Raw genomic sequence first — 26,047 nt, forward strand, 5'->3', positions numbered from 1 at the left:
CAGAAACACCAAAGGTGACCGACAGTTGTAGCTTATGCACCCCGGACAATAAGGTCTGGGGTGGGGCTAGTGTGTCTAGGGTGAATGTACTCTGCAGGACAGTGCTCACCAAGTCTACATCGTACAAGCAAACTACCGTCACGTGCGTGCAGACAGAATCTGCTTTCATTACCAAAGATCGCGGAGGACCACTCAGTCTGCCATGTGGTCCCCTGACGGCACCATTTGAGCTGTGGACGTCGATGCTGTGGCGTGAGTGGAACACTGGCTAGAGGCGTGCGTGCCTATAGTCACACTGCTAATGACCGCAACCGTTCCTGTTGACACGTCTGGGCTCACAATCCCTCTTATCTGTGCTGTGGTAGTTGTACGATCTGCCTTTGTTGCCTGTACAATTCGACGACTGGTGGGTGTCTGCGCCGCGTGGACTTGAAGAACCTCGTCTATAGGTGTGAGAATATACACGTGATCACTGATACCAGCATCGTTTTACAACTGACTCAGCACGTCCAACTTCTCCGAGTGGACCAACCCACCTCTCGGGAGGCCACAATTTGACTCCTTTCAAACTCTCTCGGTTGGCTGCAGGAAACAGCAGTCCGTCTCCATGGCATGGTTACCTCCTTCCTTTCCACGTTTGCACTACACAGAACTTTCCGGCTGTGAGCGTTCCCTATTAAAGGGTAGACACAGACGGCGCACTCGTAGCTATGTCACTTTGCGATCTGTTAGCGGACGACGTTGAAACCATTGTTAGTACACCCTTCAGGTGGCATAGGCTGTCATCGGATCAAACACTAAACTCTCTTTCCAGGTACACTATTTTTTTCTGACGGTGTACATTATACAAATATATTATACTATATAATTATTATATACATATATATATATATATTACATCATTATTATAAAATTATATAAGGAGGAGGGGGAGGAATAACACCTCGTCAAATACCCTGGTTCAACTGGCCCGGGTTAGGGTCCTAGCCAGGGATACGGTGAAGACCTCAACGGCAGTGAAGGCGGAGATGAAGATCATACGTACGGTGGAACTGGCGAAAGAGGCAGCCCAAATCCACTAGCGATTGTTCTGGAATCCAACGGGTAGTGGTCAGCGTCTGTTCACCTATTGGTGCGGCTGCTCCATGCTCTCCTTGATCTCAACAATCAAGTCGTAAACATGTGACCTTCATAGAAGATCAACAAAAAAAAAGTTTCATCTTGAATAAGCATGATGAGTCAAAAGGAAAGAAATCCACTACCGCAGGCATCAGTCTCTAGACTGAATCTTCCTGGTCATCGGGTCCTGGGGGACCAGGAACCTCTCGCGCAGAAGAGTTGGAGCTTTTCAAAATCTCTAAGCCCAAAACAGAAAAACTTCATAGGAACTCTCAACACAAACACGCTCTTCAAAGCAGGTAAACTCAAACAACTCACAAATACTATGGAAAAATTCCACATAAAAATCCTTGCAATTCAAGAAACACGATTTACTGACGAAAATCATATTCATTCAGGAAACTTCAGAATCTAGAAAGGAAAACCCGCAGTCCAGTTGAACAAGGGACCCAAACAATTTGGCACAACTTTTGTTGTGCACAAATCAATTATAGACTCAATAATAAACTTCCATTCAACATCAGAAAGAATCTCGACAATCTCAGCAAAATCTGAAAACAAGGCATACACACTGATAAATGCACATTCCCCCACAAATCATTACAATAGAAAAGATCCACAGGCAATAGACACCTTCTGGGAACTACTGGAGGCAACCTCAAATAAAATCCCTACTCATCAAGTGAAAATTATGTTGGGAGATTTAAATGGACAACTCGGAAAAGAGAAAAAATTCAGAAAACAACGGGAATTCATACAAATCGCGAAAGAACAAATAAAAATGGTGAGAGACTCATAAACTTCTGCGAAAATTTTGATATTGAAGTCATGTCTACACAATTCCTTACACATGTAATCAAACTTACAACATGGAAATCACCAAATTCAAAAAAAAAAAAATGGCTCTGAGCACTATGGGACTCAACTGCTGAGGTCATTAGTCCCCTAGAACTTAGAACTAGTTAAACCTAACTAACCTAAGGACATCACAAACATCCATGCCCGAGGCAGGATTCGAACCTGCGACCGTAGCGGTCACCAAATTCAACTTTGGGTGAATTTCAGAAAGACCATGTTGCCATATCTAATTTTTTTTTTTTTTTGGTCATCAGTCTACTGACTGTTTTGATGCGGCCCGCCACAAATTTCTGTGCTAACCTCTTCACCTCAGAGTAGCACTTGCAACCTACGTCCTCAATTATTTGCTTGACGTATTCCAATCTCTGTCTTCCTCTACAGTTTCTGCCCTCTACAGCTCCCTCTAGTACCATGGAAGTCATTCCCTCATGTCTTAGCACATGTCCTATGATCCTGTCCCTTCTCCTTATCAGTGTTTTCCACATATTCCTTTCCTCTCCGATTCTGCGTAGAACCACCTCATTCCTTACCTTATCAGTCCACCTAATTTTCAACATTCGTCTGTAGCACCACATCTGAAATGCTTCGATTCTCTTCTGTTCCGGTTTTCCTACATTCCATGTTTCACTACCATACAATGCTGTACTCCAGACGTACATCCTCAGAAATTTCTTCCTCAAATTAAGGCCGGTATTTGATATTAGTAGACTTCTCTTGGCCAAAAATGCCTTTTTTGCCATAGCGAGTCTGCTTTTGATGTCCTCCTTGTTCCGTCCGTCATTGGTTATTTTACTGCCTACCTAGCAGAATTCCTTAACTTCATTGACTTCTGACCATCAATCCTGATGTTAAGTTTATCGCTGTTCTCATTTCTACTACTTCTCATTACCTTCGTCTTTCTCCCATTTACTCTCAAACCATACTGTGTACTCATTAGACTGTTCATTCCGTTCAGCAGATCATTTAATTCTTCTTCACTTTCACTCAGGATAGCAATGTCATCAGCGAATCGTATCATTGATATCCTTTCACCTTGTATTTTAATTCCACTCCTGAACCTTTCTTTTATTTCCATCATTGCTTCCTCGATGTTCAGATTGAAGAGTAGGGGCGAAAGGCTACAGCTTTGTCTTACTCCCTTCTTAATACGAGCACTTCGTTCTTGATCGTCCACTCTTATTATTCCCTCTTGGTTGTTGTACATATTGTATATAACGCGTCTCTCCCTATAGCTTACCCCTACTTTTTTCAGAATCTCGAACAGCTTGCACCATTTTATGTTGTCGAACGCTTTTTCCAGGTCGACAAATCCTATGAAAGTGTCTTGATTTTTCTTTAGCCTTGCTTCCATTATTAGCCGTAACGTCAGAATTGCCTCTCTCGTCCCTTTACTTTTCCTAAAGCCAAACTGATCGTCACCTAGCGCATTCTCAATTTTCTTTTCCATTCTTCTGTATATTATTCTTGTAAGCAGCTTCGATGCATGAGCTGTTAAGCTGATTGTGCGATAATTCTCGCTCTTGTCAGCTCTTGCCTTCTTCGGAATTGTGTGGATGATGCTTTTTCGAAAGTCAGATGGTATATCGCCAGACTCATATATTCTACACACCAACGTGAATAGTCGTTTTGTTGCCACTTCCCCCAAAGATTTTAGAAATTCTGATGGAATGTTATCTATCCCTTCTGCCTTATTTGACCGTAAGTCCTCCAAAGCTCTTTTAAATTCCGATTCTAATACTGGATCCCCTATCTCTTCTAAATCGACTCCTGTTTCTTCTTCTATCCCATCAGACAAATCTTCACCCTCATAGAGGCTTTCAATGTATTCTTTCCGCCTATCTGCTCTCTCCTCTGCATTTAACAGTGGAATTCCCGTTGCACTCTTAATGTTACCACCGTTGCTTTTAATGTCACCAAAGGTTGTTTTGACTCTCCTGTATGCTGAGTCTGTCCTTCCGACAATCATATCTTTGTCGATGTCTTCACATTTTTCCTGCTGCCATTTCGTCTTAGCTTCCCTGCAGTTGATATTTATTTCATTCCTCAGCGACTTGTATTTCTGCATTCCTGATTTTCCCGGAACATGTTTGTACTTCCTCCTTTTATCAATCAACTGAAGTATTTTTTCTGTTACCCATGGTTTCTTCGCAGCTACCTTCTTTGTACCTATGTTTTCCTTCCCAACTTCTGTGATGGCCCTTTTTAGAGATGTCCATTCCTCTTCAACTGTACTGCCTACTGCGCTATTCCTTATTGCTGTATCTATAGCGTTAGAGAACTTCAAACGTATCTCGTCATTCCTTAGTACTTCCGTATCCCACTTCTTTGCGTATTGATTCTTCCTGACTAATTTCTTGAACTTCAGCCTACTCTTCATCACTACTATATTGTGATCTGACTCTATATCTGTTCCTGGGTACGCCTTACAATCCAGTATCTGATTTCGGAATCTCTGTCTGACCATGATGTAATCTAATTGAAATCTTCCCGTATCTCCCGGCCTTTTCCAAGTATACCTCCTCCTCTTGTGATTCTTGAACAGGGTATTCGCTATTACTAGCTGAAACTTGTTACAGAACTCAATTACTCTTTCTCCTCTTTCATTCCTTGTCCCAAGCCCATATTCTCCTGTAACCTTTTCTTTTACTCCTTCTCCTACAACTGCATTCCAGTCGCCCATGACTACTAGATTTTCGTCCCCCTTTACATACTGCATTACCCTTTCAATATCCTCATACATTTTGTCTATCTGTTCATCTTGAGCTTGTGACGTCGGCATGTATACCTGAACTGTCGTTGTCGGTGTTGGTCTGCTGTCGATTCTGATTAGAACAACCTGGTCACTGAACTGTTCACAGTAACACACCCTCTGCCCTGCCTTCCCATTCATAACGAATCCTACAACTGTTATACCATTTTCTGCTGCTGTTGATATTACCCATCTGACCAGAAATCCTTGTCTTCCTTCCATTTCACTTCACTGACCCCTACTATATCTAGATTGATCCTTTGCATTTCCCTTTTCAGATTTTTAGTTTCCCTAACACGTTCGAGCTTCTGACATTCCACGCCCCTCCCGGAGACCCGAATGGCGGACTATTCCGGAATATTTTACCAATGGAGAGATCATCATGACACTTCTTCAAATACAGGCCACATGTCCTGTGGATATACGTTATGTGTCTTTAATGCAGTGGTTTCTATTGCCTTCTGCATCCTTATGTCGTTGATCATTGCTGATTCTTCCGCCTTTAGGGGCAATTTCCCACCCCTAGGACAAGAGAGTGCCCTGAACCTCTATCCGCTCCTCCGCCCTCTTTGACAGGCCGTTGGCAGAATGAGGCTGACTTCTTATGCTGGAAGTCTTCGGCCGCCAATGCTGGTTATTTATCAAATTTTAGGCAGTAGCGGGGATCGAACCCGGGACCGAAGACTTTATGAATCAAAGACCGAAGACTTTACGTATCAACGACGCTACCCCTAGACCACGGTGCCCCCACGGGTACCATATCTAATAAGAATTCCAAAGAAATACTCAACGAACTAACAAGAAAGGGATTTTTTGAGTCAGACCACCATCTGCTGGAAATAAAGATTAGATTTCAACCTAACAGAAAGAAGCCACTAATGAAGAAAACAGAATTGATCCAGATTACCTTAAACTTAACAAGATGTAAATTATCCAGGAAATTGGGCAATCAAACGCTACGAACTGGAAGGAACTTGCCGAAGTAGTGACAAACACTATGAAATTTGGCAAACCACCAAGACAGAGAAAACAAATATGGTGGAACAGTGCATGTGCTCAAGCAATAGAAGAAGGAATACAAGTTTGGAAAACTTTCAGTAGCAACAAAACTACAGAAAAATGGCAAGAATTTTTGAGAATACAGAAAAGTTCATCCAAGGTAATATTAAGAGAGAAACGTAGATATGATATAAACCGGCTTAAAGAAATTGAACAAGAGTTTATCAAGAGCAACACCAGAAATTTTTACAAAATTTTCAAAGAAAACCTAACAGGGTATCAACCACCTGATCTGTGCTTTCGCCGGCCCGATGGATCCCTGGATGCCAACCCTAAAAAGAACTGTCAAATTTTAGCTAAATATTTTCAGTCACTTCTCAACTGCGAGCCTCCGACAGAACAACTATATTTCGAAAAGTCCACATCCAATCCCGATTAAAATCCACAATCACTCACAGAGGTAAAGGAAATAAACAGTTCTTTGAAGAACAAGTCTCCAGGGGAAGGCGAAATCATAGCAGAAGTATGGAAATTAAATGACAATAATCTCACACAGGCAACTCACAGAATTGTATCAAATATTTAGGAAACTGAACAAATACCTGTAGAGTGGAAATGTGCATTAACTCACCCTCTTGGCAAGAAAGGTGCAAAAACCGATCCAAATAATTGCAGGGGAATTTCACTGCTCCATCTAATATACAAAATCCCTTCAAAGGCCCTGTTAAACAGACAAGAAGAACAAGTGGACCAGTTAATAGGGGAGTATCAGGCAGGGTTTCGCAAAGGTCGATCTTGCATTGAACAGATATGGAACTTGAAAACAATTTTGCAAATGAGAAAATGTAGAAATACTGTGATAACTTTTGTCGATTTTAAACAGGCTTACGATTCAATAGATAGACAAACATTATTTCACACTTTAGAGGAGTTCAGGATTGACAGGAAAACAAGGACAATTATTCAACAGACCTTAACAGATACAACCTCCAAAGCTAAATTGATGAGAGAAACATTAGAAGCATTTCATATCCATAATGGTCTTCGGCAAGGAGATGGAATGTCCCCCTTCTGTTTCATATGGTTCTGGAAAAATTTGTGAGGACATGGGAAAAGGAAATATAAGGAGTTCAGCTTGGGATTAAAAAAGAGCAGAGAATTAGGGTGAAGTGTCTGGCTTTCGCGGACGATCTTGTCATTCTAACGAACAAAAGAGAGGAAGCCAAACTTGTATTGTAAAAACTACACGAAATCTCACAGAAAACTGGGCTACAAATCTCCTTCCAGAAAACACAGTATAAGGAAAACAAACCTATAGATAATCTCCCCATTACTACTCAATACGGGAAAGTGGCACAAGTTGCCCACTTCAAATATCTGGGAGAGATAAACCAACATCAGGACTGAACTCAACAGCCAATAAAGATAGAATCTCCAGATTACAAAAAGCATATAAGCTCACATAGAATTACTATAATAAGAAATCTATTTGTGTCAATGCGAAGCTAAGGCATTACAACACAGTAGTCCTACCACAAGCACTTTATGCTGCAGAAACCACAGTGATTCATGATCATAAGAAGATCAGAGAGATTGAAACGCAGGAAAAAAAAGTTCTCAGGAAAATATATGGACCAGTGTTTCGGGAAGGAATGTGGATGAAAAGGCCAACTAGAGAGATTTAAAAAGACATAGAAACAATAACAGACACTATTAGAAAGAGAAGGATGAAATTTTATGGACATATCAGCAGGATGATTAAAAGAAGACTCACAAAACAAATCTTTGAGACAGTAAACAAGTGCAATAACAAGACAAAGTGGATCGCTGAAGCAGAAGACATTAAAGAACTGGGGATCACACAAGACAACATAAACAATAGAGAAAAGTTTAGAATCATCATAAAGAAACACACTTGTACAAGAACATACGGAGAACAGAACGGGAAAAATATGGTCGGAAGAACGCAAGAGAGAACACAGTGAATGTATGAAGAGAATTTGGAAAGAAAGAAGAAAGAAGAAGAAATCATGACTACTCAAGTTCAATCGCTCTCTCAAAAGGGAACAATCGAAAATAATAATAATAATATTTAGTACCAGTATTTCAGTGTCTAACATTAACCTGGAGTTGAGAAATAACATTCTCAAATATTGAAATAAGTAACTACAGATTAGAAAAACACATAAAATCGGTCAACAGAGGAAAGATCACAGTACATGATGGGATACCAATATGGTTCTACACAGAGTATGCAGTAGTGTACCGTAGGTAGCTGATGGAGCAAAGCGTCCCTGCTCATTGGAAAAAAAAACACAGGTCATGCGTGTTTTCAAGAAGAATAGGCTAAGAGTCACACAAAACCATAGGCCTATACCCCTGACGTCGGTCTGTTGTAGAATTCTGGAACATGTTTTACGCTCGCGTGTTATGATATTTGTGGAGACCGAAAATTTCCTCTGTAGGAATCAACATGGGTTCCGAAAAAAAGCGATTGTCTGGCAACAAGCTCGCTCTGTTCGTCCACGTGACCCAGAAACTAGCAGACATCGGCGCTCGTGCTGATGCTGTGTTTCTTTACTTCCAGATGGCTTTCTGTATAATTCCACACTACCGGCTATTGAATTACATACGAGCGCACGTAATATAAAACTGTATGACTGGACTGGAGAGTTCCTCGCAAACGGATGCAAAAGTAACTTTGGGCATATCCGAATGGAGTTTTAAAAGACCATTACTATTAAAAATATATAAAAATGACGGAGTGGATAACGTCGGAAAATGCATGAGTGGATAATGTTGCAAAATGCATGAGACTTCTTCCGGATGCTGCAGTTGCATACGAAGAAGTCGCAAAGCCAGAAGAATGTAGCGAAACGCAGGAAAAACTGTAGAAGATGGCACGGATTGGCCGTTGACCCTCAACATAAACCAATGTAACGTATGCGCATAAACAGACAGGCGGTTCTATTATTGTATGATCACACGGTTACAGAACAGTCACTCTTGGAACTTCCTGGCAGACTAAAACTGTGTGTCGGACCGAGACTCGAAGTCGACATCTTTGCCTTTCGCAGGCAAGCGTTCTACCAACTTTTTTTTGTTGATCTCATTTTGTTCTATATTGTTCGTTGCATTTGTCCAGGGCGGACGTCGGATGGCACCCGTTTAGGGTCTTCGTTGATCCATTCACTGAGCTTTTTATTACAGGAGATAGCTAACCCTCAGACGGACCACGCTGAGGTATCGTACCGGCACCAACTGAGCTAACCAAGGACGACTAACGACCCCTCTTCACAGCTTCACTTCCGACATTACCTAGTCTCCTACCTTCCATACTTCACAGAAGCTGTCCTGTGAACCTTGCATTCGCAGTTTAAAATGGAACGAAAATAAAGAACTAATCGCATGTAAGGCACGTGCCAGACTGAGGTTCATTGGAAGAATTCTCAAGAAGCGTAGTCTACAGGCAACGTAGGTGTCCGGTTTCCGTACGAGTTAGGATAGATAAAGGAAACAGAGAAGATCCAAAGAGAAACAGCGTTACGAATTCATTCAGAAAGCGCGGAAACGTGATGGTGGCTCCCAGACAACTGAAGTGGGACACGCTTCAAGAGCAGCGCTCTTCATCTGGGCGTGGTATACTGTTTTGATCCCCAAAGGCTACGTTCCTTGAAGAGTAAACCAATATACTGCTTCTTCCGACGTACACCTCGCGAGAAGATCGTGAACGTAAAATTAGATAGATTCCCGCTCACACGGAGCTCACCAACAATCGTTCTTCCCGCAAACCATTCGTGAGTGGAAGAGCATTGGGGAGAAGCGACAGCGGTCCACGAAGTAATCTCCCAGACGCAAAGTTAGAAGGCTTTCAGAGTACGCGTGCAGGTGCAGAAATGGGAATAGGCGAAAAATCGAAATGTTTAACATAATGCTTCTCTCTGGACAGGCAGATCATCGAACAAACATCTAACCAGGGACTCCTTGAGTGCGAGGTCGCAAAAGACTAACGATCTTTACGGCATCCGACGCTTCACATATTGTCTATCACGAAACCTTAGATGATGAGTAATTCACAACAGTGCTACTGGTGTTGATGCAAATCAGATCAATGGCAACAATAAAACAAAGCAAACACTGCATCACATTATAGCACTTGCCTGATATTTCATCAGAAAAGAACCAAGGGAAATTCTCAGAGTTAGAAAGAAATGGCAAATGAAATATTAGCGTTATTGCCAGATGAGTCAGTGGAATGTGCAGTGTCGCATACGCTCGACTGTGCAGACGATGTACATGAGGAGTACAATGATGATGATACGTACTTAACAAGTGAAAGTGATACTGAAACAGATCTCGAGCCAAGTAGTTCATCATTCTTGTCGGCCACGGATCCCAAAATCACGTCTCTGAAATGTAGTAAATGCCAGTCGTCCAAGCAGCAGGTGCTAAACATAACTGCATACATGGAAGATCATCCGCATTACAGTATTTAAAAAATATGAACAGATTTCGAATAAGTCCACTGCAGTATGGCCGTGTAGTGCACAACAAAAAATACGGATCTTCCAGAGAGGCGAAGGCGCACTTGTTACAAAAACTGGTGTTTGCGCATTTCAAGGATGCTCGATAGAGTTTACAGGGTGTGTATGACAGTAACCTACTACGTTGTACACATCAAATTAGGTGCGACATAGATTACAGGGATTTCAAGGAAAGCGGCGAATGGTTGTATAATTTGAGGCAGCGCTACAGAACTGGAAGACGTAAGATAACGAAATTTCAAACAAAGCATCAACTTGATAATGCAAGGAAACTGCAGAATCGGCCCGAAAATTTGTAGATGAGATAAACAAATTTATCCCATCGTTCAGTAAGAAATTTGTTTTGAACTTCGACCATTCGGACTTTGAAGAGGATATACATATGAAAGGAAACCTACAAATTGGAGGTACCAAGTGATAAGTATCAAGATCAATTAACATCAATGTCTTAAGGCCGCGCGGTCCGATGACCTCAGCGGTTTGATCCCATAGGAATGTCTTAACACATTCATATACAGTTATGAAGACTGTTAATCAGGATGGTAAATTCGCTGGTAAGTTATTTATTGTGCTGTGAGAAGCTGGAGTTCTTACTCGCATGCGTGATCTTGCAAGGGCAGTGGAGAATATTTACGTCACCGCAAGCAAGAGTGGGAAAAGAGGCGAAATAGATCTATAACTATGGTGTGATCGTTGCTTCTGGCCGATAATTGATCTGTGTGCATATACCATACTCCTTCAGAGAAAATTATCGCTCCTGAATGTGTGAAATTGCAGTTGATACCATCTGGAACCACTGGATAAATTCAGCCTCTGGATGCTTGTTTTCCCTGTGATTATAAAACGTATTATCGCACTATCTGCAGCTACGCCTTAAAGGATAGCCAGTTTCACAAGCTACACGACAAACTGTTTCACATTTGGTTGCATACCATCACATTCCATCAGTTCTCATCACCCCGTTACATCAATATGGTTCTATATCCATTCTTTAAGAGTGGATACCTAACTTAGTGTCCTGTTCCCAAGAAGCTCGCCTTGGCTCTTGGTGATGTCAACCTTTGTGATCACTGTGGTGCTCCATTTTTCATTCGTTGTTCATGGTGCAAGTTAATGGTTTATTTTGAACATTTCTTGAATGTCGACTATGTCCATTCTGTGAAATGTAATACACAGATTCCATAGAAGATTGATCTTAGCACCTCCCAGACATTCGTTTTCTGTCGCCCTCTTGCACATGCCGAGTCATTAGAAGTTAATATTTTTCATTTCATAATTATTAATACAACACTTTCAAACGAGCCTTACTGAAGACTGAACTTGCGTCCTCGCACTCAAGGGATTCCTTATATGTTGCTTTTAGGATACCCTGACAGGAAAATGGGATACATTAGTGTGACGTGACTAAACTTGTATAGGTACTATCAGTTTGATAAATTATTTGTAGGTAATATATGTAGCGAAGAGGCAGAAAAAATAGCAGATATCAGTTACAAAGAGAAAAATAATCAGATACGTATATCGAATGAAATTAAGGGGGCATCAAACCAATGGATGGACTAGAGGTTATAGAAAAGTACTCAGCACTATAACTCCATATTTGTTAGGCAGAATGACAGAACTCAAGCACTGTTATTGCTGAGGCATTGGATCCGAATATTGGTTTAAGGCAGTTCTCCACTCTTATTCTATGTTGTACAAGCTTCTTCATCGCTTCAAAACTACTAATATCCACGTCCATCTTTCCTGTTTACTGTAGTCAAGTAATGATTTCTGTCTGCAATTTTTACATCCACATTGCTCTACATTACGAAATTAACTATTTGTTGATTCCTCATGATGTATCCCACCAACAAGTCCATTCTGTTAGTCAACTTGTGTCCTAATTTCGTTTTTCCCCATGTAATGGTCCTCTGGGAACAAGAAATATTTATTTTAACGAATTCTGACAAATATATGCTGTAATTTGTAACTAAACCACTTATTTCACTAGCGGTGGCATACCCACACGCGTGATAATTTAATTGTAGGTATTTTTCAGAGATTAATATTGTGCTGTATTGCGCGAATTGTAATTGGTATTGTTGGCTGCCATTTGTAAGACGGCGAATTCTTGTTCAAATTAATCGAATATTAAGTGGCATAAAGAAAATTGAAGACTGTTTGTGGCCAAGATAGAGACGAAGCCCACGCCTACTACAGTAATACAAGTTTATATGCCAACTAGCTCTGCAGATGACGAAGAAATTGAGGAAAAGTATGACGAGAAAAGAAATTATTCAGATAGTGAAGGGAGACGAAAATTTAATAGTCATGGGTGACTGGAATTCGATAGTAGGAAAAGGAAGAGAAGGAAACGTAGTAGGTGAATATGGATTGGGGGTAAGAAATGAAAGAGGAAGCCGCCGGGTAGAATTTTGCACACAGCATAACTTAATCATAGCTAACACTTGGTTCAAGAATCATGAAAGAAGGTTGTATATATGGAAGACTCCTGGAGATACTAGTAGGTATCAGATAGATTATATAATGGTAAGACAGAGATTTAGGAACCTGGTCTTAAATTGTAAGACATTTCCAGGGGCAGATCTGGACTCTGACCACAATCTATTGGTTATGAACTGTAGATTAAATCTGAAGAAACTGCAAAAAGGTGGCAATTTAAGGAGATGGGACTTGGATAAACTGACAAAACCAGAGGTTGTACAGAGATTCAGGAAGAGCATAAGAGAACAATTGACAAGAATGGGGCAAAGAAATGCAGTAGAAGAAGAACGGGTAGCTTTGAGGGATGAAGTAGTGAAGGCAGCAGAGGATCAAGTTGGTAAAAAGACGAGGGCTACTAGAAATCCGTGGGTGACAGAAGAAATATTGAATTTAATTGTTGAAAGAAGAAAATATAAAAATGCAGTAAATCAAGCAGGCAAAAGGGAATACAAACGACTAAAAAATGAGATCGACAGGAAGCGCAAAATGGCTAAGCAGACATGGCTTGTGGACAAATGTAAGGATGTACAGGCTTATCTCACTAGGGGCAAGATAAATACTGCCTAAAGGAAAATTAAAAAGACCTTTGAAGAAAAGAGAACCTCTTGTATGAATATCAAGAGCTCAGATGGAAACCTAGTTCTAAGCGAAGAAGGGAAAGCAGAAAGGTGGAAGGAGTATATAGAGGGCCTATACAAGGGCGATGTACTTCAGGGAAATATTATGGAAATGGAAGAGGATGTAGATGAAGATGAAATGGGAGATATGATACTGCGTGACGAGTTTGACGGAGCACTGAAAGACCTAAATCGAAACAAGGCCCCGGGAGTAGACAACATTCCATTAGAACTACTGATAGCCTTGGGAGAGCCAGTCCTGACAAAACTCTACCATCTGGTGAGCAGAATGTATGAGACAGGCGAAATACCCTCAGACTTCAAGAAGAATATAGTAATTCCAATACCAAAGAAAGCAGGTGTTGACAGATGTGAAATTTACCGAACTATTAGTATGTCACGGCTGCAAAATACTAACGCGAATTCTTTACAGACGAATGGAAAAACTGGTAGAAGCCGACCTCGTGGAAGATCAGTTCGGATTCCGTAGAAATATTGGAACACGTGAGGCAATACTGACCCTACGACGTATCTTAGAAGCTAAATTAAACAAAGGCAAACCTACGTTTCTAGCATTTGTAGACTTAGAGAAAGCTTTTGACAATGTTGACTGGAATGCTCTCTTTCAAATTGTGAAGATGACAGGGGTAAAATACAGGGAGCGAAAGGCTATTTACAATTTGTACAGAAACCAGATGGCAGTTATAAGAGTCGAGGGACACGAAAGGGAAGCAGTGCTTCGTAAGGGAGTGAGACAGGGTTGTAGCCTCTCACCGATGTTATTCAATCTGTATATTGAGCAAGCAGTAAAGGAAACAAAAGAAAAATTCGGAGTAGCTATTAAAATCCATGGAAAAGAAATAAAAACTTTGAGGTTCACCGATGATATTGTAATTCTGTCAGAGACAGCAAAGGACTTGGAAGAGTAGTTGAACGGAATGGATAGTGTCTTGAAAGGAGGATATAAGATGAACATCAACAAAAGCAAAACGAGGATAATGGAATGTAGTCGAATTAAGTCGGGTGATGCTGAGGGAATCAGATTAGGAAATGAGACGCTTAAAGTAGTAAATGAATTGTGCTATATGGGGAGCAAAATAACTTAAGATGGTCGAAGTATAGAGGATATAAAATGTAGACTGGCAATGGCAAGGAAAGCGTTCCTGAAGAAGAGAAATTTATTAACATCGAGTATAGATTTAAGTGTCAGGAAGTCGTTTCTGAACGTAATTGTGTGGAGTGTAGCCATGTATGGAAGTGAAACGTATACGATAAATAGTTTGGACAAGAAGAGAATAGAAGCGTTCGAAATGTGCTGCTATAGAAGAATGCTGAAGATTAGATGGGTAGATCACATAACTAATGAGGAGGTTTTGAATAGAATTGGGGAGACACAACTTGACTAGAAAAAGGGATCGGTTGGTAGGTCATGTTCTGAGGCATCGAGGGATCACCAATTTACTATTGGAGGGCAGCGTGGAGGGTAAAAATCGTAGAGTGAGACCAAGAGATGAATACATTAAACAGATTCAGAAGGATGTAGGTTGCAGTACGTACTGGGAGATGAAGTGTCTTGCACAGGACTGAGTAGAATGGAGAGCTGCATAAAACCAGTCTTAGGACTGAAGACCACAACAACAACAAATAATTCTTGCGTAAGAAAGTAAAGTTAACTTTATTCATTTTGCAAAGTGTCGTATCGATTTTGAACATTCTTGTGGTTGCTGCTTCCGGCTATCTTTTGTTCAAGTGACGAGATTTTCACCGTTAAGAAAGTAATCAGCTTTCAATTAATAATAAGTGTACCATACAAAATGTTTTTTTCAACGCGAACCAACGAAAATAAAATTATTATTTGAATGAAAAAATATTTAATTACAACCCTGAAATCTTTCTAAATGTAAAAACTTAAGGTGCTCACATTGATCTGTTCTTAATTTATTTTATGTATATACCAACATTCCAAGATGGTTTATTTATGGGGCACTTGAATATAGAAAGAGTTAACAATATCAAAAATAATAATACTCGCTCGTGATAAGAAGTTGCAGAGAATATGTTTTGTGTAGTGTTATGTGATCTTACGAGGTATCTATAATTAACGTCCAAGTATACGCACACTCACACACAACAAACAAAAACACACGAAAAAGAAATCACTTTCATCCACTTCATTTCAGCACCTCTTCATTATCCGACCTACCTTTCTAATATCTTGCATTTTCATGTAGCACCACATTTCGAAAGCCTCCTATTCTTCTTTCGAGTGAACTGTTTATCGTCCGCTCATCACTGGAGTAGAAAGGTTCGCCTCATATAAATTCTTTATAATCAGTTACTGCAGACGGGCTGCTTCTTCCTTACTACCAGCTAGTTTCAGCTCTAGCACCATTCCCATGTAAACCTGTAGATGTTAGAGTTAAAAAGTTGTACGTAAAGGCTAGTTTCTATATGCACTTCCGTCTAGTTGGTATCGACGTCCATATTGCATCAGTTTCGTCCCGTTTGATCGATATAGAATTGAGTGCAGTTGTTACACGAAATTTTGTATATGCTTGGGTAGACAAAATCAGGCATATACTAAATTTCATGTAACGACTGCACTAAATTCTATATCGATCAAACAGGAACTTACTTCAGCATTAGATTTGAAAAACACGCAAAAATTGCGACAAGTAAGTCAAGCTTTAACATACACCTAAGAAACTACACTCGCGAAGCAGATCATTTCGAAAATGCATTACAAGTTCTACACAAAATACCAAAAGGACATGCTATGAACACTCTGTAAGAATTAGAAATATGTACGCACACGAAAAATCATCCAAACGATATTTTCGATGAACAAATCTCTCTTAAACACAAAACCTATCTACGAATTTTATTGACATTTTGAAAATCGATAAAGGATAAAAACACACAGTAAATTAAAACAAACAACCATAGACGTAAATCATAACACAATTAAAATGTCAATGAAACACAACCAACATCATTGGCTAGCAAGGGTTACACCGGAGACATAAAGCATCAACGATAATAAACTGTTAATGCAGTTTCACCAAGAAATTCTGTCAAATACAAATTACGCGACTTACAATACTCTATCAATAAATAGATACTGAAGCATGTGAGGTAACGGGCGAGTTGCGGCGACCTATTTTATGTTGGGAGTTGGGGCGGCCGCACAGGACGCCCGTAAAAGCCGCAGCTCGTTAGCAACCACGTGGTGCCGCACAATAGCTGGACTACGTGGTGCCAAACGTTGGCCGTGGTCCAGGCGTGGCGTGGTAGGGAATTCCATAGTGGCGCTGTGTCTGTGAAAGAGACTTGTATGCCGGTAGTGCCAGAGATGGCGGACTTTGTGAAACCATCATGGCAGACATTCCACAGTTCGTATAGAAATTAATAGTAGTCAGATGAATCATCATACCTCAAAAAGAAACATGCACATTACTATTATTTGCACCACGATTCTGATGGTGTAATCAGATTTTCAGTACCTTTATTAGTTTAAAGTGTAGTATCTGATGGTAAATTATACAAGTAACACCCAGCAACGAATTTCCAAAATCGAAACGCTTCATCTGATTTCGTTCGATCGTGTCGTCTACTTCTACTATCGTACTCATCATTTAAAGTCGTTAAATAGTACCTGCAGATTTTATTTAATTGCAATCTTTCATTTATAAATTTTTTAATTCGCAATTGCCGAGTGATAAGAACATTCGATTCATGGGTGTATTCATATTGTATACTGTGGACTCAGCAGTATTTGACTTGTAATGCGGCGTGTCGTCTACTTCTACTATCGTACTCATCATTTAAAGTCGTTAAATAGTACCTGCAGATTTTATTTAATTGCAATCTTTCATTTATAAATTTTTTAATTCGCAATTGCCGAGTGATAAGAACATTCGATTCATGGGTGTATTCATATTGTATACTGTGGACTCAGCAGTATTTGACTTGTAATGCGGCGTGTCGTCTACTTCTACTATCGTACTCATCATTTAAAGTCGTTAAATAGTACCTGCAGATTTTATTTAATTGCAATCTTTCATTTATAAATTTTTTAATTCGCAATTGCCGAGTGATAAGAACATTCGATTCATGGGTGTATTCATATTGTATACTGTGGACTCAGCAGTATTTGACTTGTAATGCGGCGTGTCGTCTACTTCTACTATCGTACTCATCATTTAAAGTCGTTAAATAGTACCTGCAGATTTTATTTAATTGCAATCTTTCATTTATAAATTTTTTAATTCGCAATTGCCGAGTGATAAGAACATTCGATTCATGGGTGTATTCATATTGTATACTGTGGACTCAGCAGTATTTGACTTGTAATGCGGCGTGTCGTCTACTTCTACTATCGTACTCATCATTTAAAGTCGTTAAATAGTACCTGCAGATTTTATTTAATTGCAATCTTTCATTTATAAATTTTTTAATTCGCAATTGCCGAGTGATAAGAACATTCGATTCATGGGTGTATTCATATTGTATACTGTGGACTCAGCAGTATTTGACTTGTAATGCGGCGTGTCGTCTACTTCTACTATCGTACTCATCATTTAAAGTCGTTAAATAGTACCTGCAGATTTTATTTAATTGCAATCTTTCATTTATAAATTTTTTAATTCGCAATTGCCGAGTGATAAGAACATTCGATTCATGGGTGTATTCATATTGTATACTGTGGACTCAGCAGTATTTGACTTGTAATGCGGCGTGTCGTCTACTTCTACTATCGTACTCATCATTTAAAGTCGTTAAATAGTACCTGCAGATTTTATTTAATTGCAATCTTTCATTTATAAATTTTTTAATTCGCAATTGCCGAGTGATAAGAACATTCGATTCATGGGTGTATTCATATTGTATACTGTGGACTCAGCAGTATTTGACTTGTAATGCGGCGTGTCGTCTACTTCTACTATCGTACTCATCATTTAAAGTCGTTAAATAGTACCTGCAGATTTTATTTAATTGCAATCTTTCATTTATAAATTTTTTAATTCGCAATTGCCGAGTGATAAGAACATTCGATTCATGGGTGTATTCATATTGTATACTGTGGACTCAGCAGTATTTGACTTGTAATGCGGCGTGTCGTCTACTTCTACTATCGTACTCATCATTTAAAGTCGTTAAATAGTACCTGCAGATTTTATTTAATTGCAATCTTTCATTTATAAATTTTTTAATTCGCAATTGCCGAGTGATAAGAACATTCGATTCATGGGTGTATTCATATTGTATACTGTGGACTCAGCAGTATTTGACTTGTAATGCGGCGTGTCGTCTACTTCTACTATCGTACTCATCATTTAAAGTCGTTAAATAGTACCTGCAGATTTTATTTAATTGCAATCTTTCATTTATAAATTTTTTAATTCGCAATTGCCGAGTGATAAGAACATTCGATTCATGGGTGTATTCATATTGTATACTGTGGACTCAGCAGTATTTGACTTGTAATGCGGCGTGTCGTCTACTTCTACTATCGTACTCATCATTTAAAGTCGTTAAATAGTACCTGCAGATTTTATTTAATTGCAATCTTTCATTTATAAATTTTTTAATTCGCAATTGCCGAGTGATAAGAACATTCGATTCATGGGTGTATTCATATTGTATACTGTGGACTCAGCAGTATTTGACTTGTAATGCGGCGTGTCGTCTACTTCTACTATCGTACTCATCATTTAAAGTCGTTAAATAGTACCTGCAGATTTTATTTAATTGCAATCTTTCATTTATAAATTTTTTAATTCGCAATTGCCGAGTGATAAGAACATTCGATTCATGGGTGTATTCATATTGTATACTGTGGACTCAGCAGTATTTGACTTGTAATGCGGCGTGTCGTCTACTTCTACTATCGTACTCATCATTTAAAGTCGTTAAATAGTACCTGCAGATTTTATTTAATTGCAATCTTTCATTTATAAATTTTTTAATTCGCAATTGCCGAGTGATAAGAACATTCGATTCATGGGTGTATTCATATTGTATACTGTGGACTCAGCAGTATTTGACTTGTAATGCGGCGTGTCGTCTACTTCTACTATCGTACTCATCATTTAAAGTCGTTAAATAGTACCTGCAGATTTTATTTAATTGCAATCTTTCATTTATAAATTTTTTAATTCGCAATTGCCGAGTGATAAGAACATTCGATTCATGGGTGTATTCATATTGTATACTGTGGACTCAGCAGTATTTGACTTGTAATGCGGCGTGTCGTCTACTTCTACTATCGTACTCATCATTTAAAGTCGTTAAATAGTACCTGCAGATTTTATTTAATTGCAATCTTTCATTTATAAATTTTTTAATTCGCAATTGCCGAGTGATAAGAACATTCGATTCATGGGTGTATTCATATTGTATACTGTGGACTCAGCAGTATTTGACTTGTAATGCGGCGTGTCGTCTACTTCTACTATCGTACTCATCATTTAAAGTCGTTAAATAGTACCTGCAGATTTTATTTAATTGCAATCTTTCATTTATAAATTTTTTAATTCGCAATTGCCGAGTGATAAGAACATTCGATTCATGGGTGTATTCATATTGTATACTGTGGACTCAGCAGTATTTGACTTGTAATGCGGCGTGTCGTCTACTTCTACTATCGTACTCATCATTTAAAGTCGTTAAATAGTACCTGCAGATTTTATTTAATTGCAATCTTTCATTTATAAATTTTTTAATTCGCAATTGCCGAGTGATAAGAACATTCGATTCATGGGTGTATTCATATTGTATACTGTGGACTCAGCAGTATTTGACTTGTAATGCGGCGTGTCGTCTACTTCTACTATCGTACTCATCATTTAAAGTCGTTAAATAGTACCTGCAGATTTTATTTAATTGCAATCTTTCATTTATAAATTTTTTAATTCGCAATTGCCGAGTGATAAGAACATTCGATTCATGGGTGTATTCATATTGTATACTGTGGACTCAGCAGTATTTGACTTGTAATGCGGCGTGTCGTCTACTTCTACTATCGTACTCATCATTTAAAGTCGTTAAATAGTACCTGCAGATTTTATTTAATTGCAATCTTTCATTTATAAATTTTTTAATTCGCAATTGCCGAGTGATAAGAACATTCGATTCATGGGTGTATTCATATTGTATACTGTGGACTCAGCAGTATTTGACTTGTAATGCGGCGTGTCGTCTACTTCTACTATCGTACTCATCATTTAAAGTCGTTAAATAGTACCTGCAGATTTTATTTAATTGCAATCTTTCATTTATAAATTTTTTAATTCGCAATTGCCGAGTGATAAGAACATTCGATTCATGGGTGTATTCATATTGTATACTGTGGACTCAGCAGTATTTGACTTGTAATGCGGCGTGTCGTCTACTTCTACTATCGTACTCATCATTTAAAGTCGTTAAATAGTACCTGCAGATTTTATTTAATTGCAATCTTTCATTTATAAATTTTTTAATTCGCAATTGCCGAGTGATAAGAACATTCGATTCATGGGTGTATTCATATTGTATACTGTGGACTCAGCAGTATTTGACTTGTAATGCGGCAACTACGTATCCCAGCCCCTAGACAACGAAACCAGCCAAAACTTCTAATATTGCAACTTAGTCAGTGGGTACCTCACTCCCAACACCACATCTTTATTTGAAAGCCCGCAAGCAATATGCACGTCTATTCCAACCAGAGGTAGGTGTTATTTTTTTTTTTTTTTTGATTTGTTTCTTTTTTGGTCATCAGTCTACTGACTGGTTTGATGCGGCCCGCCACAAATTTCTGTGCTAACCTCTTCATCTCAGAGTAGCACTTGCAACCTACATCCTCAATTATTTGCTTGACGTATTCCAATCTCTGTCTTCCTCTGCAGTTTTTGCCCTCTACAGCTCCCTCTAGTACCATGGAAGTCATTCCCTCATGTCTTACCAGATGTCCTATGATTCTGTCCCTTCTCCTTATGAGTGTTTTCCACATATTCCTTTCCTCTCCGATTCTGCGTAGAACCTCCTCATTCCTTACCTTATCAGTCCACCTAATTTTCAACATTCGTCTGTAGCACCACATCTGAAATGCTTCGATTCTCTTCTGTTCCGGTTTTCCCACAGTCCATGTTTCACTACCATACAATGCTGTACTCCAGACGTACATCCTCAGAAATTTCTTTCTCAAATTAAGGCCGGTATTTGATATTAGTAGACTTCTCTTGGCCAGAAATGCCTTTTTTGCCATAGCCAGTCTGCTTTTGATGCCCTCCTTGCCCCGTCCGTCATTGGTTATTTCACTGCCTAGGTAGCAGAATTCCTTAACTTCATTGACTTCATGACCATCAATCCCGATGTTAAGTTTCTCGCTGTTCTCATTTCTACAACTTCTCATTACCTTCGTCTTTCTCCGATTTACTCTCAAACCATACTGTGTACTCATTAGACTGTTCATTCCGTTCAGCAGATCATTTAATTCTTCTTAACTTTCACTCAGGATAGCAATGTCATCAGCGAATCGTATCATTGATATCCTTTCACCTTGTATTTTAATTCCACTCCTGAACCTTTCTTTTATTTCCATCATTGCTTCCTTGATGTACAGATTGAAGAGTAGGGGCGAAAGGCTACAGCCTTGTCTTACACCCTTCTTAATACGAGCACTTCTTTCTTGATCGTCCACTCTTATTATTCCCTCTTGGGTGTTGTACATATTGTATATGACCCGTCTCTCCCTATAGCTTATCCCTACTTTTATCAGAATCTCGAACAGCTTGCACCATTTTATATTGTCGAACGCTTTTTCCGGGTCGACAAATCCTATGAAAGTGTCTTGATTTTTCTTTAGCCTTGCTTCCATTATTAGCCGTAACGTCAGAATTGCCTCTCTCGTCCCTTTACTTTTCCTAAAGCCAAACTGATTGTCACCTAGCGCATTTTCAATTTTCTTTTCCATTCTTCTGTATATTATTCTTGTAAGCAGCTTCGATGCATCAGCTGTTAAGCTGATTGTGCGATAATTCTCGCACTTGTCAGCTCTTGCCGTCTTCGGAATTGTGTGTATGATGCTTTTCCGAAAGTCAGATGGTATATCGCCAGACTCATATATTCTACACACCAACGTGAATAGTCGTTTTGTTGCCACTCCCCCCAATGATTTTAGAAATTCTGATGGAATGTTATCTATCCCTTCTGCCTTATTTGACCGTAAGTCCTCCAAAGCTCTTTTAAATTCCGATTCTAATACTGGATCCCCTATCTCTTCTAAATCGACTCCTGTTTCTTCTTCTATCCCATCAGACAAATCTTCACCCTCATAGAGGCTTTCAATGTATTCTTTCCGCCTATCTGCTCTCTCCTCTGCATTTATCAGTGGAATTGCCGTTGCACTCTTAATGTTACCACCGTTGCTATTAATGTCACCAAAGGTTGTTTTGACTTTCCTGTATGCTGAGTCTGTCCTTCCGACAATCATATCTTTGTCGATGTCTTCACATTTTTCCTGCAGCCATTTCGTCTTAGCTTCCCTGCAGTTCCTATTTATTTCATTCCTCAGCGATTTGTACGTCTGTATTCCTGATTTTCCTGGAACATATTACGGTATATTAATAATTTTTACTTATGGACCGTCTGACAGCAACTGAATAAAACACAATTTTAGCGCCATACGCGTTTCGCCTTTATTTTCTGCAAGGCATCATCAGTGGCAGGTTGCGTGACAATTTCCTACATATTACGCTCCTGCTGCATTTTTGATGTTGTTCTTCTTCTTACGAACGCCAATTTGCGGTTTTTTTCCCCATTCCACAACACTATGCACTGAACGCTTTTTTTAAAGCAATATGCTTGTTTTAAAGAAATATGCCTTGCAGAAAATAAATCCGAAACGCGTATGGCACTAAAATTGTGTTTTATTCAGTTGCTGTCAGACGGTCCATAAGTAAAAATTATTAATATACCGTAATATTACACGCATCTGAGGAAGACAGGACTATAAAAGTTGAAGATGTCAATACAGCTATGTCAAGCATTCCTGGAACATGTTTGTACTTCCTCCTTTCATCAACCAACTGAAGTATTTCTTCTGTTACCCATGGTTTCTTCGCAGCTACCTTCTTTGTACCTATGTTTTCCTTCCCAACTTCTGTGATGGCCCTTTTTAGAGATGTCCATTCCTCTTCAACTTTACTGCCTACTGCGCTATTCCTTATTGCTGTATCTATAGCGTTAGAGAACTTCAAACGTATCTCGTCATTCCTTAGTACTTCCGTATCCCACTTCTTTGCGTATTGATTCTTCCTGACTAATGTCTTGAACTTCAGCCTACTCTTCATCACTACTATATTGTGATCTGACTCTATACCTGCTCCTGGGTACGCCTTACAATCCAGTATCTGATTTCGGAATTTCTGTCTGACCATGATGTAATCTAATTGAAATCTTCCCGTATACCCCGGCCTTTTCCAAGTATACCTCCTCCTCTTGTGATTCTTGAACAGGGTATTCGCTATTACCAGCTGAAACTTGTTACAGAACTCAATTAGTCTTTCTCCTCTTTCATTCCTTGTCCCAAGCCCATATTCTTCTGTAACCTTTTCTTCTACCCCTTCCCCTACAACTGCATTCCAGTCGCCCATGACTATTACATTTTCGTCCCCCTTTACCTACTGCATTACCCTTTCAATATCCTCATACATTTTTTCTATCTGTTCATCTTCAGCTTGCGACGTCGGCATGTATACCTGAGCTATCGTTGTCGGTGTTGATCTGCTGTCGATTCTGATTAGAACAACCCGGTCATTGAACTGTTCACAGTAACACACCCTCTGGCCTACCTTCCTATTCATAACGAATCCTACACCTGTTAAACCATTTTCTGCTGCTGTTGATATTACCCGATACTCATCTGACCAGAAATCCTTGTCTTCCTTCCACTTCACTTCACTGATCCCTACTATATCTAGCTTGAGCCTTTGCATTTCCCTTTTCAGATTTCTAGTTTCCCTACCACGTTCAAGCTTCTGACATTCCACGCCCCGACTCGTAGAACGTTATCCTTTCTTTTTTATTATTCAATCTTTTTCTCATGATAACCTCCCCCTTGGCAGTCCCCTCCCGGAGATCCGAATGGTGGACTATTCCGGAATCTTTTGCCAGTGGAGAGACCATCATGACACTTCTTCAATTACAGGCCACATGTCCTGTGGATAAACGTTACGTGTCTTTAATGCAGTGGTTTCCATCGCCTTCTGCATCCTCATGTCGTTGATCATTACTGATTCTTCCGCTTTTAGGGGCAGTTTCCCACCCCTAGGACAAGAGAGTGCCCTGATCCTCTATCCGGTCCTCCGCCCTCTTTGACAGGCCGTTGGCAGAATGAGGCTGACTTCTTATGTCGGAAGTCTTCGGCCGCCAATGCTGGTTATTTATCAAAATTTAGGCAGTGGCGTGGATCGAACCCGGGACCGAAGACGTAGTTGGTTATGAATCAAAGACGCTACCCCTAGACCACGTGTATGCATAAACTAACCTTTATGTACAACTTTTGCAGACGTAAGTAGACTCACCAGCATCTACAGGCTTATGTGAGAATCGCGCTGTAGCCGAAACAAGCTTGTAGTAAGGAAGAAGCACTATAATTAAAGTAACTGCAACTCGCCTGGAATTATTCATTATAAAATGCCATTATGACATATTCTATGCTGCGGGCCTGGTCGAAAAGAAAATGATAAGTTCCTCCAGGATAGATTTTCTGGCATTTGGATTTATATTCGATATTAACAAATTCATCTTTTTGAGCAGTGCTTTTCTTGCTATTACCAGTCTGCATTTTGTACTCTTTCTACTTCGGTCATCGGGACTTATTTTCCTTCCCTAACAATAAAATTCATCTTCAACTTTCAGTGTCTGATTTCCTAACATCTCTTCTCTCAGCATAGCCTGATTTAATTTCATTGCGCTTGTTTTTATTTCTGCTAATATTCGTCTAATATAAACCTCTACACAGTCTGTTCAAATGAGCTGCCAATTCCTTCGTCTTCTCTAACAAAATTATGTCATCGGCAAATATTGAAGTTATCATTTCTTCTACCTTGTCTTTAATGTGCTTTCCAAGTTTCTCTTTGGGTCCTTTACTGTCTTCACAATTTACTGACTCGTCTTAGTCAAGGATAGGCTACAACCCCGTCTAACTCCCTTCTCAACTTCTGCCTACCTTTCATGCCCTCCGACTCATATAACAGCAGTCTCATTTCTGTAGAAGTCGTTCCCTGTGTTTTATCCCTGCTGCCCTCAGAATTTCTAAGTGTGTTTTCCAGTTCTCAGTGTCAAAAACTTTCTTTAAATATGAAAATACTATAAAATATGTAGGCTTGACATAATTAAGACTATCTTATAACTTTATTTTTCCTCTACAGATCGTGAACGATTTATTGGTGGAAGTGCACATCAACGAGACGAGCGATATCACTCTGCTTGAAGTCCCCAGCTTGCAGCAGAGCAACGACGTCTCAGAGGAAGAGAATTCTAGTGAGTACATCGCGATTCTCCGATACTTCAGACACTTCCTGATGTCTCACTCATAAACACAGCTTCTGCACTTCCCTTAGCTCACTATATGGAACATCGTCATCCTACTGTTTCACGTGTTTTCAGATGTGCTATCATGTTCAGAA

General features: G+C 39.5%; 1 protein-coding gene across 1 annotated transcript in view; it reads left to right on the forward strand.

Annotated features, from left to right (window-relative positions):
* LOC126412316 (inter-alpha-trypsin inhibitor heavy chain H4-like) overlaps positions 1-26,047 on the forward strand; it is a 190,428-nt gene that overhangs the window by 36,228 nt on the left and 128,153 nt on the right. Inside the window, exon 5 of the mRNA XM_050081878.1 lies at positions 25,790-25,901. Coding sequence (XP_049937835.1) covers positions 25,790-25,901 — 112 coding nt within the window. The remainder of the gene's footprint in view (positions 1-25,789; positions 25,902-26,047) is intronic.

This window comes from Schistocerca serialis, chromosome 1, assembly GCF_023864345.2.
Source record: "Schistocerca serialis cubense isolate TAMUIC-IGC-003099 chromosome 1, iqSchSeri2.2, whole genome shotgun sequence".
Classification (NCBI taxonomy): Eukaryota; Metazoa; Arthropoda; class Insecta; order Orthoptera; family Acrididae; genus Schistocerca; species Schistocerca serialis.